The 14,520-nt window shown below is 38.7% G+C and overlaps 2 protein-coding genes across 9 annotated transcripts in view; one reads left to right on the top strand and one right to left on the bottom strand.

The window, feature by feature from the left end:
- Positions 1-9,734, bottom strand: part of CENPP (centromere protein P) — a 329,199-nt gene extending 319,465 nt beyond the window's left edge. Inside the window, exons 1-5 of one of the 3 annotated variants that reach the window (XM_034775713.1) lie at positions 9,358-9,734; positions 6,354-6,505; positions 5,477-5,622; positions 4,908-4,996; positions 3,420-3,449 (exon numbers count right to left, since the gene is read on the bottom strand). In XM_034775713.1, coding sequence (XP_034631604.1) covers positions 3,420-3,449; positions 4,908-4,996; positions 5,477-5,622; positions 6,354-6,487 — 399 coding nt within the window. In that variant the 5' untranslated portion in view covers positions 6,488-6,505; positions 9,358-9,734. The remainder of the gene's footprint in view (positions 1-3,419; positions 3,450-4,907; positions 4,997-5,476; positions 5,623-6,353; positions 6,506-9,357) is intronic. The other 2 variants (XM_034775712.1, XM_034775714.1) reach the window with 2 other exon arrangements.
- A 136-nt stretch (positions 9,735-9,870) lies between these two features.
- Positions 9,871-14,520, top strand: part of NOL8 (nucleolar protein 8) — a 43,562-nt gene continuing 38,912 nt past the window's right edge. For 4 of the 6 annotated variants that reach the window (XR_004646481.1, XM_034775885.1, XM_034775881.1 and 1 more), the window contains exons 1-4: positions 9,871-9,955; positions 12,169-12,352; positions 12,541-12,603; positions 13,810-13,888. Coding sequence is in view for 5 of the 6 variants with exons in the window: in XM_034775885.1 (XP_034631776.1) it covers positions 12,214-12,352; positions 12,541-12,603; positions 13,810-13,888 (281 nt within the window). In the remaining variant the exon portion in view is untranslated. Of the gene's footprint in view, positions 10,119-12,168; positions 12,353-12,540; positions 12,604-13,809; positions 13,889-14,520 lie in introns of all 6 variants that reach the window. The other 2 variants (XM_034775883.1, XM_034775882.1) reach the window with 2 other exon arrangements.

Genomic DNA, 14,520 nt, shown 5'->3' with positions numbered 1-14,520 from the left:
TTACATACAAAATTCTGAACTACACTTTTGGAAAAAAGTTAGTACACACATTAGTCACATACAAAAATCTGAACGTCATAGTAAGCATGCTGCATTGTCCATTTCTTTAAAAAAATAGAAATGAAAAGCAAAATGTGTGTTCATGAAATGTTGTGTTGACATTTTACTACTGTAACTAAATAATTCATAGATATCATTCTCACAGTGAATGTAATCCAGTCACATTATAAATAAAATCTTCAAATGTAACACCACACATAGTAATACAGTGCATGCAAGGAAGCTGAATTATAATTGCTATGGAAAACACAGCTTTAAATTTCCTGACTTGTAATATGATAGAGATTTTTCATACACAAGACCATACATTTGTGTTGTATTTAACGACTATACAAGTAGATATGTGCTATACACATTAGAGTCTGTATGTGTAATTTGCTCTATGCTAGCGGATGCTTATATAGCTCCATATTTTTAAAGGCATGAAATATCAGAAACTTAAAACGTATAATGCAAAAGGGAGGGGAAAACAAAGCCAGAAAATTAATCTCTCTCTGCTAGCATTTTAAATTATAATTTTGACACAGGTTTTTGTGTGTTTTTTCCCCCAGGAAATAACCAATCAACAAAACAAATTCACATAAAAATAACAATTTCTCTGATTAAAAAAATGTCATTTAAATTCAATAATCAGCCAGTAAATAGTGAAATACTGCCATCTAACGGCATAGATGTAAAGTGCATAATCAACATGAATTTTTGTTTATTAGAATATTAACCTGAAATTTTGTTTATTAGAATATTAACATGAAATTCTGCATCTTCACTTCAATATGTTAAGTTTACAATGCATTAAATGAGGTCATGATTCTGTAAAAACAAACTAAGGTGAGTAGTCCCTTTGACTTCAGTGAATCTTTTTGCACAAATGATGACTGCTCAGCTGAGTATAGTTTTGTAGGATTCAGTCCTAAATTTAAGTCAATGGGTCTACAATTGTGAGTAAAGTTACATATGAGCTTTGGTGCTTGCAGGCTTAGGGTCACAATTATGGCTCAAGATTTGCTTATATCAGAAGTCTGAAGGGGGAGAACCAAACTGTTTTTGAACTAAGAGGAAAATGTTAGAAAAGTAAACAATTTCTAATCAGAATATTTTAATTATCTGTAGCTCAAGAACAATTAGATTCACTTTCTTAAATTCTGCAGAAACATTCTCCTTTGTTTTTAGGGTAAACAAGGCAATGCTCAAGCCGAGCCACAGCTTTAGGAGACTAATATAAGGCTTTATAATGGACGCTGATTAGTAATGTCTCGTTAATATGTAGGGTTCTTGTGTTACTAAAACATGTTCACATTTTTCTTACATTTACCTTAAGATTTTATATATTATGAGACTTTTCTACCCATTAAGGCAACGAGTCATACCCATTTTTGGAGAGGGCCAAATTCCACATGTAGTTAAACCAGTGCTCCCAATTTTTGTGATTTTGTCATGAGTCTCATGATATTTCATTTCAGAGTGGTAGCCGTGTTAGTCTGTATCAGCAAAAACAATGAGGAGTCCTTGTGGCACCTTAGAGACTAAGAAATTTATTTGGGCATAAGCTTTCATGGGCTAGAACCCACTTCATCAGATAGCTTATGCCCAAATGAATTGGTTAGTCTCTAAGGTGCTACAAGGACTCCTCGATGATATTCCGTGTTTTTCTTAGAAGTCCAACTCTTGGACTCCTGGGGTTAAATGAAAATCTCTGCTTTCTTTTAAAAAAAGTTAAGCTCACAAACGTTATGGCTAAGGGGAAAAGCTTAAAAACATAACCCAAGTTCACTCTAAAGATTAAAAAACAAAAAGACAAATAAAGAGAACCCAATTTTTTTTTTTTTTTAAATCATGATTTTGGAGGTCCTGACTCATTTATGAACTCTTGGGGTTGGGCACTACTACAGTCCATATGCTGCTTCATAAATTTGGGCTTACACTCTACCCTAAGTCCACAATCCACTGATATCAATGGAATGATTGATCAAAGATCAAAAGTAGAATACGGCCTTTACATGGCAATTCAACTTTCAGAAATTATTCTTTGTTAAACTGCATTCACCATTGTTCAGTGGGAAAATATTTTCAGCTCAGGACCACAGCTATTTCTGTCTTGTATATCTTTCCTTTTCCTATCCTCCTTTCCCTGTTTCTCTCTATCTTCACTCTTTCTTTTCATGCAACAACTCTAAATTCCTCCGTGTGCTTCATTCTCACCCACCACTTCCCTATCACAGCTGATAGAATGAACAGCAGTTAAACAGTTAATGATGACATGTAAAACATTACTAAGTGTGTGAAGTAATATTCTAATGAAATTAATGGGGGCAAGGAAGATCTTGACTCAAAGCATCATAGTTTCACACTGTCTGCAATCTGAGGACACCACCAGTGTGTATCAGTTACACTCACTCAGCACTTGGAAAGTTACTATGAAAGCTAAACACTTACTTATATTTTTTAAATGAAAGCTTTGGCTCTGCAGAATTTGAATATACCATGTTGGTTTCACAAATGCATCAAATAGACTGAGTATATGATACTACTTCATGTAAGTATACATCTGAAGGACTTTGTAAGAAACCATTTCCTCCCAACCTCATTCTGGCATGTTAATCATGCTTCACCTCACAGATACATCTGAGTGGCTAGTTTTTTCTGTTCTACCTAATAAAAACTTACATTTTTTCTTCCAAGTTGTCAAAACTCAATTCCTTGTAGTTATTTTTGACCAAATCTTTCAAAACTAATTTGTGTCTCTCTTCAAGTAGACTTAAACCATTTTTCTTTTACATATTCATAAGTATGTTTACTGAATAACAATATCTGAGGGTAGGTATATCCTCAGCAAAAAATGAAGACATTGGAGCATCAGCAAAAGTACAACAGAAAAAAAAAACTTGAAAACAATTACCCCATGTCTAATAATTGATGCTTACAGAAAATAACACACTAAGTTTTGTGTAATAAAAACAATGTATTAAAACAGTATAATTCCCTAAAGAGGACAATATGGTCTTTTTTTCTAGAAGCATGTGCTTATTTCTGATTAATATTAATGGCACTTATATTCCCTGTTTAAGACAGTAACAGACCAAGATATAATATGCCAAAAATTTGGAAAATAAATGTAGAGTCAGAAATGTAATCTGAGAAAGAACCACCTTCTTCTAGATATCATCAAGTTGATAACCGATTTATCACAAGCCGTAACACAACCCAGCACCTGCATACTAAACCCAACAACCAAAATTAGAATCAATTATTACAGCCCACAGGAGACTAAACTATTACATGCCACAAGTAGAGAATAGAAAGTGCATCAATGTCCGAGGCCCAGGCAGTGGCAGCAAATTGATTAAGTGAGATATACTCACATAATCCTGGCAATTAACTTGCACTCCAGGCTGCAGAGGAAGAAGAAAAAAAATCACAAGATCACTGCCAATTTGACCAAGAGGAAAATTCCTTCCCGACCCCACATATAGCGATCAGTATATGTAAGATCGATCTATGACATTCTAATTGTCTGTCAAATTAATTTTTCATTAATAACATTTATTGTCATCTTTGGTGTTCATTACAACTTCCATTTTGTAGCAGGAACGGATTATGTCTGGGAAGCTGATATAGGGCCATCAAGGGACTATCAACATTAAAAAAAACACACCCTGAGCACAGCAAGTTGCAGTACTGTAAAGCGCCAATGTAGACAATGCACCACCACTGGGAGCCATGTTCCCAGCGCTGGTAGCTATGCCCCTCGTGGCGCCGCGACCACAGAAGGCAGCGCTTTTACGTTATCAGCGTGGACTATCCCTAAGTAGCTCCACTCTGGTAGAGCAATTGGGTTGCTTTCAGTAGAATCACTGACTTTTAACAATACTCTGCCCAGCAGCCAACAGGCAGGTTGGAGCAAGAAATATTCTCAGCAGGAGGACAGAAACAGAAAAGGTGTCAGAGACTGCTTTTAAAACGCTCTCCAAGCAAGCAAACCATCCCATCAATACAAACAGACATCACAACTGGAGGAGTGGAGGCAGGAGAGGCTTTGTCTACCTCCAACAACACTAATCAAACTCAAGGATTCTCAGGAGTGGTAAGGACTCTAAGGGGAGGATTGCATTCAGGCATCTATTGTTTTGCATAGATCTGTAACTCTTTTATGCTAAGGGCATGTCCACATGAGGACATTCAGGAAAATTAAGGCGAATCAGCTAAAAGGTATGAAATCAATGTGCATAAAATAAACGTATCCACCACTACCACACATGCACACACACCCCTGTTGATGGTTTCATTCAGGAGTAAAGTGGAATTAGTTTGCTGTAACTTAATCCAGTTTAAATCTGAATGTCCCTGGACAGGCAGAGCACTAATAGTAAAATGTGTATTTTTTTAAGTAGTTTCTTTGCAGAGCCTGTTTTCTTTGCTTGAACAACCATGTGGTCCCTAACAAAGAAACTGTAAATCAGAGCAACCATAGCTAGCTGGAACTCTGGAAGAATGTGCAAAGTGGCTGAAGAAGTTAGGAAGGTCTCAACATTAATTTTGGGTCCTATCGCAGTTGAACTGCAGAGACTCTCATCCCAGTAAGGGTGCCAGACAAGAGGCCTAACCAGGAGAATGTCTTAGGAGACCTTCAAATGGAAGCAGTGACTAGACTCTGCAGATCCAGCTGGATTTGATGCATATAGGAGTCAAAGGTGGACCCAATTATAACAGACCAGTGGCTGTCCACCAGGGAGACTCAGCCAGGACTGTGACAGTAACTATTCCAAAAGTTCAGTTTTTCTTCTATCATGACAAATCCAAATAGTTATGGATGTGTACTTTTTCCCCCAACAGAAATATCTCGTCATTACCTGTATTTCTAGAAGTTGAAATTCCATCTGAAAAGGCAGTGAATAGCAATTTCCTGATAATCTGTGCTTCTGTATAGTTTTGTTTCCAGCTATAATGAAAGTAGGTTAAAATATTTTAGATTTCTGATCACGTTCAATAATTATTCTGTCTCCCCATTAACAAAAACAATATTAAGCTATAAATTTGAAGAGTGGGCAATGTATGTTATACACAATATAAATCGTGCAATTAACCATGTAAGTGACAAACTTTCCTACCAAACTGATTAGAAGTTCAAATTAGATCTTCAGTGTATCTCCAGCCATATATATATATATATATACACACAGGCAACATTCTGTCTTCTGTTATAACCTTGTATTGCCATTGAGTGTAAAACCAAGAATCATTTGGCAGTATGTATAACATCACAGAATTCCATTTACCAGCAATTACTGTGCTAGTGTTTTATCATTTCAGAGCACAAGCTTTTCTGCAAATGTTGAATGCTGAACTATAATCTGCAACTGCAAACAAACTGTGACAAAATGCTTGCAATAATGTTACTAATAGGCACACAAATGCTTACTTTTTTCCACTGTTTCCTTGGAGTAATTTGTGAACCAAATGCCAGTAAATTTCATTAAAAAAGAGAGGTCAGATTCTAAACAATCAAGTTCAGCTTTCAGATCTGGTAGGGATTCATGTTGTTTAGCTTCTCCTTGGAGTGATTTTCTAGAATTGAAAAGATCCATTAGCAATCACCAGGGCACAGAGAAAGCTTTTAAAAAGAGTTGCTCTAACATGTAGACATGTGAAGGTGGTTCAGAAATTTATTATGATTTCAGTTATACTGTGAATTCAGTGGCACTACTCATATAAGTTCTATTCCATGTAAATACTTTATGTTCCCTGCCATATACCAACAGGCTAGTGGTTATGGAAAGTACTCACATTGCCACTGGAGCATTCAGTAAAATGAGTTTTGGCAGCTTATCTGCATTTTTCCAGTTATGATAATCAAAACAACCCCTTTTGCTTCAAGAAGATATATTTTACTTTGTAATTATAGATTTAAATCAGAGTCAAAGAATTAGCAACTTGTCAGGATCCCGAAAGCCACATCAAATTTGATATAGCAAATCACTGCTATCCTCATTTTTAATATAGAGGTGAAGCATGCAACAGAGAGAAGGCAACAGAGCAGTGCATGATAGAATCTGTGACCTCCACAGGTTGTACCTCGTATTAAAGAGGGCAGCCACAAGTCACATTGTAAACTTCTGAAGGCTACACTTTAGCCACCTCTAAAATACCAAGTGCGTTTCTCAATACTTCTGATTCTTTTATTGCTAAAATGTTTACTTTATGAAACAACATTAATGGGAGTGGACATTTAAACCTAAAGAACAATGCTGAACATCCATTCATAAACCAAGATTAATCTGAACATATAAAATGCATACATTGATATTTGTATCTCTTCATCAGAATAAAATGTAGATTCTTGTTTGCTTTCAAACTTTTGAGTTAACAGTTCAATTTCTTCTTCCAAAGAATGAATTTCATCTTCATAAACTTGAAGAATGTCACTCTCCATTTCTCAGATTCAATGTTACTAAAATGGAATAAAATTTTGTAAATAAGTATATTCATTTTAACACTATTAATGTTTGATCCTATTTATTGATTCAAAAACTATGAAAATATATAGCACAATATTAAAGTTTCTCTCTTCCCTTTTTAAAAATTACATGATTCAGCTCACACAGCTTACCAATTCTGAAATCTAAATATTTTAGATACAAGTGTTTTTGACTAAGAAATACATATTTGGCAAACTTTAATGGTAAACTAGCTACAGAATAATATTAAAATCAAAGGAATTGTAGACACTGAGCCATACAGTCCCCTCTACTATGAGGTTTAGAGGAAAGCAAATGGCTTGAGTCTTGCACAACTGAAATCAGTGGGAGTTTTGCCAGTGACTTCAACAGGCACAGGATCAGGCCCATACTGAAGTGGAAAATCTATCCTTCTATCAGAAATGGGAACAAACTGATTCCCCTAAGACTCCACAGAAACCCCTCTTAGAATCACTCTAAGATTGGGGATTGGAACATTCTGCAATTAGGGACACATCAAAGCATAATGTCTGCTCTTTCTAGGCTGCATGCTGTCATTAGGTGTTTGTTTTATAAGCAAAAAAACCAGATGGTAGTTAATCCTGCTGAAAGCATCATAAATTCACATACAACAGCTTCCAACTCCTATGCCACCCTATGAGTTGGGCTAACACAGAGTAACAAGGGAGTGGAGGAGACGACAACCTGATGAGGGTTCTAACTTTGTGTTTTCTCCACATACAGAATTTTTTGTGAAAGGGGATAATAAAACCTAATGCAACAAATACACAACCCTGTGGGAAATAATTGGTAATTCCCTATGACCCTTTTAATTTCCACTGAATTTAATAGGGGTCTTATTTAAATACACAGATTTCATGGTAGTTTCCAAGTCCAGGGGTGTAATCCTGGGTCTGCTGAAGTCAACTGAAGTTTTGTGATTGACTTCAACAGATCCAAGGTTTCACCCAGAAGGGGGGGGAGGAGGGGTTAAGCACAGTAAATTGCTATACTATGGCAAAATATTTCAATCAGCAGTAGGACCTGATAGGAGACCTAAATCAAATATGGCAACAATGTTGAGATTTCAACAGTTCACAGCTCTAAGTAGTCTCTGAACTGAAGAAACTACTTCAGTATTTGACTCTTATGATAGCTTGTCCATCAAATCAGCAGTTGGCAACAAAGATACAATGGAAGTGTCCACATACAAAAGCAATTTTAGTTTCTGGAAAACTAAAGATTTTGTCAGCTTCTTACACACCAAGTTCAGGATTTATAAATTTGAAAGATGGTTGTAGAGATTACAAAACTCAATATGGATGAAAATTGTGAATTTTCTTATTGGAATTTTTAATTGTTTTATCTCAATTGTGTTCTTTCAAACCTAGTCCTTTGTTGTTTACATATGTTCCTGTTTGTACTGAATCCATATTAATAGCGCTGTTTACCAACAGTTTGTTTCTTATACACAGCACAACACTCTCTAAACCAAAACATTTCTGTTGCCTGCCAACCTGTGTTTGCTTCTCATGTGGGCTGCAAGGTCACCAGAAGTAACACACACAGTAGGTGAATTAATTCTGATGTTAATGTAGTTACACACCAGAAATAAACTGGGCACATCATGCTTGAAGATACAACAAAACAGTTTAATGTTTACATTTTCCAGAAACAGATGTGTATGTTCTCTGCTTATGTTTAAATGACAAAGATTTTCTTTATCAGTGTACAGCACACAATGTATTTCAGATATAAGTATGCACTTTTGAGACTATGCGATCACGTCTCTTTAAAACAAAAGACTCAAAATGAGAATAAAACACAAGGTACATGTTTATTCTAAGAAAAGTAACCACAATTAGTTTTTAAATGCCCAAGTTTCCAAATCATTATCAGCATGTATGTTTATTAAGTCTAAATATTTGTCTTTCATGTACCATCTGATACAAATTCCTGAAGTTGAGTGTTTACTCTCCAACACCTACACTGTCCTCTCTGCACGATTTTAAGGGGTGTGATCACAGAATGACTTACCACTCAAAATTTTGCAGGAAATAGGATAATTGATTTTCAAGTGTTTTACTCTAAATGATTTGTAATGTTTAAGTCTAAAAACATTGCTCCTAGAATACACAGCACCCAGACAGGCCAGGGCTGGTCATATTCCATATTAATCTATTATATATTCAGATAACTATCAGATATGCACAGATCATCAAAGGTAGGAGTCTCTTATCTTATAAACCCAAAAGAAAATATATAAGTGCCTAGCTCCCAGCCTTGGGAGCCAAAACCACAAATGGCTGGGGAGGCTACAGGCCCCAGAGTCTCAGGGAACTCCCACAGACATTTTGCGTGGGTTGCTTGTTTTCAGGGGGATAGACCAGTGTCCAAAGGGAAGAAACAGCGCCAGCTCCCTCCAGCAACAGACTCTTCTCCAGACCACTGCGCTTGGCTCCTGATAGTGGGACAGAGAAAGGTTCAGGTCTGTCCCTTGCTGATCAGACTCTGCTTCCCCCTCAGGCACCAGGAACCCTATGTGACCAGGAGGGAGGAGGCACGCCCTCCCCCAACTGTAAGATTTGTCATTGTGTGAGGGAGGATCTGACTATTAAATACCCTGTTATCCAGTGGTTAATGTGTGTCAGGACTGGCCTGGGCAGAGCCCCCAGCACCTCTGGGCTTGCTGCATATAAAAAAAAATTGCTTGAGCTCCAGACTCCTAATTGCTGCAGCCCCAGCGCCTCTTTCGCTGCAAATGCGCCTCCGCAGCCCCAGTTCAACAAACCTTCCCCCCATGCCAGCCTCCGCGGGAGGACAGCGGGGACGACGCGGCTCCTACCGGCAAGGAGCGTGATGACAATACCCCAGGGGGCCGAGCCCAGCCTCACCTTCTACCCCGTCCCCTGAGGCCGCGGTAAGCTCGGAACCCGCGCGGCCTCCGCTCTGGAGCCGGCGCTTCGAACCGCCCGCCCAAACGAACGCCCGCTACGCTGCGGGCGATACCACCGGGCCAGCCCACGGCACCTTTCCCAGGCCCCACACACACACAGCCCCCGCCAGGGCTCCAGTCACACGCCCGACTCGACTCTAACTCCGAGCCTCAGGGCGACGAGCCCCGGCCTTTGTTTGTTTGTTTTGTTTTCCGGGCGCTGCCCTGAGTGATACCCCCGCGTTCTGGTCTCTGTGGGTGAGCCCGAACACAGTCTGCGCGAGCCAGACATGTGTGCCAACTATACCCGGCCGGCCAGGAACAGTGAGCCGTTGGCGGCTGCCGTATGTGAATGGGGCTTTGACGGAAGTGGTAGGGGCTATAGGCACTAGGAACCTTGTTTTCTAGTGTGTCCCGGAAGCGGGGTGGGGGAGCTGAATAGAGACGTATCCAGAAAAAGCGTGTATGTGAGGAAGGAGTCGCTACGTTTCCTGGTTGGACACGTGCGGTATGTGAACCCGTTGCGTGTCCGCCCACGATCCGTGTAGTCTACCTCGGGAGGTCTTCTCGGCGGGTGGTCGAGTCTCTAGCTCGGAGGTCAGGGCTGCTGCGGTGTCCTGGTCAGGAGTCTGGGGCCCGCGCTGGGAGGCTCTTTATTGTTAGTTTCTAAGGTGCCACACGTACTCCTGTTCTTTTTTCTTTAGAGAAAAGCCCCGGTAGAAAAGCCACCGAGACCGAAAGAGGTTTGGGGGCCTTGTTCCGTCCTGGAACTGTGGGTGGCCCCGTCTCTGTCTTTCCATCTGCGCTCCTCCCTATTCCCGGGCTTGGGGGGCCCGCGTCTCTGTCCTTTCCCCCGCCCTCCCCATTCCCAGACTGATTTTTTTTTTCCAATTCAAATTTGTCACAATGTAGTGAGGGTAATGCGGCGAAACTCCTACAGCTGAAGGTTTGTGTTATCTCTGATGTTTGGATAGATGTGTAGTTTTCTCTCACGCACACATATCTGTTTTTTTTCTGACACAAATTATAAAAAACACAGTTTTTATTGTTAGTAGCTGCATGTGTCAACACTGGGCGGTCTAAATATAATGAACATTCCATGACATTGAATGGTAACAAATCTAAAAAATGATAAAAGGAAAAGGTTTTTTTTTTATTTGGTGCATTTATTAGCCTAGCAGACTCTTTAAAATAAGTTGCAGGATTGGACATTTCTCCGGGGTGTTGAAAAAAGTAATAGGATATTTCTAGTGATAGTGAGACCATCCTCCCCTTTATGAATGTGGGGGTTTTTTAAGTGTAGTGTTTGGTAGGGACATTAACTCTTCAGAGCACCATTCTCTAACCAATGGTTGTAGAAAGAAACTTCTCCAATGGGCAGGATATTCTTTAATCAATAATTGCTCTTGTCAGGGTTTCTTGCACTTTCTTTGAAGCATCTGGTGCTGGCCACTATAAGAGGAGTCAGGTCTAGATTGACCATTATCTGATCCAATATGCCTATATTTAGGCACCTAAATACAAGTGGCCTTATTTCCAGAGGTGTTGAGTACCCACAAATACTATTGTAACTTATGTGGGGTTATCCATAAGTGCCCAGCATATGTGACAATCCGCTCACTTTCGTTTAGGTGCCTAAATATGGATTTAGAACCTAATTTTAGTTACTCTCGTGCTAATAAATTCATAGCAAAGTCATCTAATATAATATTCAGGTAATTAGTTTGCTATATTAGTTTGAAATCTAGTCTTTTTCAAGAGAATTTAAAGTAATTCAGGTATTGCTTCTGCCCTGAGGCTCCTGATGGTAGGTTTTGTTTGTTTTGTTTTCCAGTTACATTTTACTATTCTTTAACATGTTTTTCTCTCCACTGTTCTGTGAAAGACCCACACACAAATGATGGAATTGACTGATTTATCATACAGAGTGCTGTCGAATGCACAATGTAAACAAACTGGAAAGATACTTTTTGTCTCATGTTTTTCAGTTATGGTAATTTTAGCTGTTAATTAGAACAATAGTGTAAGATACTTAAGCTATTTTCCTTTGTGTTATAAAAATATTTGCTTTTTCCCACAAAAGAAACAGAGGAGTGCTTTCTGATACTATGTCTTTAAACTTATTAAATGTTCTATAAAATGTTTAAAATGAACAGGTGGGGCAAATTGAGCACCTGATTAATTATGGGATGTTGGTCAAAAACAACTCTTACAAATACAGTCTGCTTAGGAACTGATACGTCAGAAGAATTTATAGTATTATCAATTGTGGGTTTTCTTGGTCACTTATACTGAGTATCCCAGTGTTAAACCTAATGATCCAGCAAATGCTCCTAGATCAATTTACCATTGGGATCATCAGAAGCCCTTTTAGTGGACTTTTATTATTTTAACCTCATTCTCTCTACTTGACATATTCCGATTGTTAAATAAATCATATTCTGTTTTGAATAAGCTGCATTTACCATGGGTCACAACAGAAGATTTCATAGCAGGGACCAAGTCCTGTTGGAGTTGTTGAGTTAATATGGTTGGTGAAACAAGGGCTGGTAGTCATGTGAAAAAGTGGGCTGAATTGTGGGATTCCACTCTGAGAGAAGTGCAGGTTTAGGGCTATCACTTGGAAGTGCCCACTGAGTGACTGAGAAAGAGATCACAGGTGCAGCTCGCCCCAGAACCACAAAAACCATTAATACTGATTTTTTTGTTGCCTTTTTACAGAAGGACAAAACATACATCCTAAATGAGACAGTGTGACTTTTTAATATGGAGAAAAAACAAGTTTTAAAACGTTTATATGTTGGAGGACTTGGCCATACAGTTTCTGAGGCTGAACTGCAGGAAAGATTCAGCAAGTTTGGAAATGTTACAGATACGGAAATTGTTATCAGGAAAGATGACCAGGGTAATATTTTCATTTCGCTCGTTAGAAGTGCAACTGTTCTTTACTTCAACTAGTAATGAAAAACAACTTCCATTTCAAAATTACTACTTTTCCTTAAGCATCTGTAGAGAACACATGCTTCAATTTTAAAAACAAAAAATTACAGTTTTATATACAAAAGTAACCAAATGTTTCTGATTATTGACCAGGGAACCCTATGAAAACTTTTGCTTATATCAACATTGGCATTTCTGAAGCAGATCTTAAAAGATGTAAGTACACAAATTATATTTGTTGCAGTTAATTTTAATCCCTGTAAACTAAGGATGTAACAAATACCTGAACCTGCACTTACCTGCTCAGACCGCCATTGAAGTAGAGGACGTAGCTTTTTTGTCTTCATCTATACCTCTTAATTTCCCTCTGTCATTTGCTATTTCATTCTTCAATTCTATTTAGCTCAGTTATTTTAGGAATCAATGTTTATGGAAGATGCTCTTCAAAATAATGTATTTTATTGAAGTATCTGTGTTTTTATGTTACGAGGTGGAGGCAATGGTCTTATCAGAATAGCCTAGTGGGTGGGGGGAGGGAGAGAGAGCGAAGTGCATATGTTAGCCTCTTAGTGAGAAGGTTTAGAAAATGAGCTTAAACATATTTTCTTCTCTTTGATACATTGATACTTGTATATGACATTAGAATTGACTGAGACTAAAGGGAATAAAAATGATGGGTTAAGCAAAATTTATTTTCCTTAAGGAGGTCAGTTTAATTCTTTTAGAACGGAAATACAGATTCCCAGTCTCTTCTGCTAGGCAGATGAACATTACAAAACTTCAACTCCTGTGTAATCTGCAGTCAGCCAGTTGAGATTATTTCAGCACAGTTATCTGCACCCGAAGACGGGGGTTGATAATGTACCTTTGAAAAAGGACAAGGGAAACTTTCTTTTTAAGGGTAGGCCATCTTATTTAAACATAATTAAGAATCAGCCTAAAACTTTGTGCTTCCCTTAATCTCTTTATATGGAATAAGGACTTCCCTCCCAATCTCCATCTCTCAGTATTGCCAGTGTGTCTGCCAGTGCTTGTAGGATCTGTTGGGAAGGAGGGAAAGAAAAGTAAATCCTATTTGAAGATAGTGTGAGAGGCCTGGATAGAGTGTGAAGGGAACCTAAGAAAGTAGATGTATCTGAATTTTTGAATCCTTATTTGGAATGAGCTATTTAATCTTTCAGTGTTTGTTTATTACTGGCTAACTTACTCTTAGTCAAAATAGGGTTTGGATGTTGAAAATATCTTTTGCTTTCCATATTAGACCCTAAAGTTGCTACCCGTAATCAACAGAGTAGTCTAATTGAGTGCAGGATCAGTCTCATAATGCTCCAAAATATAGCAAAAAGAGACATGATTAAAAACATTTCTTAAATATTTTATGTGTGGGTAATAGTCATTTTCTGTCTAATGCTTGTTTCCTAGGTATGTCCATTTTAAATAAAACAAGGTGGAAAGGTGGAACGCTACAAATTGAATTGGCCAAAGAAAGCTTTTTGCACAGGTAATGTTAATATACAAATGTATATTGTTGCTGTCGAACTACTTTGCCACATACTGTCTAGGGTGACTAGATGAGATGAAGAAAATATCGGGACACAGAGGGGGCTCAAAAAAAAAAAAAAAAAAAAAGCCAAGTGCTGCCGGCCACGCAAAATATCAGGGCAAAAAATTGCGTCCCGACCAGAGATCAGTCGGGACGTCTGGTCACACTAATACTGTCAAATATATATGGCCCTACAAAATTCACGGTCCATTATGGTCAATTTAGCAGCCATAGGATTTGAAAATTGATAAATTTCACGTTTTCAGATGTTTAAATCTGAAATTTCACTGTGTTGTAACCGTGGTGGTCCCGACCCAAAAGGGGATGGGGGAGGGTGTCACAAACCTGCTTGAGGGAGCTCATGGAATTGCCATCCTCACTTCTGTGCTGCCTTCAGAGCTGGATTCTAAAGGCAGCAACCGCAGAGCTTCCTGCAGCCATAAGATGATCCCGGAGAGGGAGGTGGGGCTGATCATTTCCTCCCTCCTCACACCCAGAGCAGCTGTGCAGGGGAGGGACAAGTCCTGTCCCTCTCCTACCCAGCCAGAGCTACAAGCCCCCTTTGCTGGGGCGCTCGTAGGAACAAGGGG

Source organism: Trachemys scripta, chromosome 7 (genome assembly GCF_013100865.1).
Source record: "Trachemys scripta elegans isolate TJP31775 chromosome 7, CAS_Tse_1.0, whole genome shotgun sequence".
NCBI lineage: Eukaryota > Metazoa > Chordata > Testudines > Emydidae > Trachemys > Trachemys scripta.
This window is presented reverse-complemented; position numbering and strand designations above follow the sequence as displayed.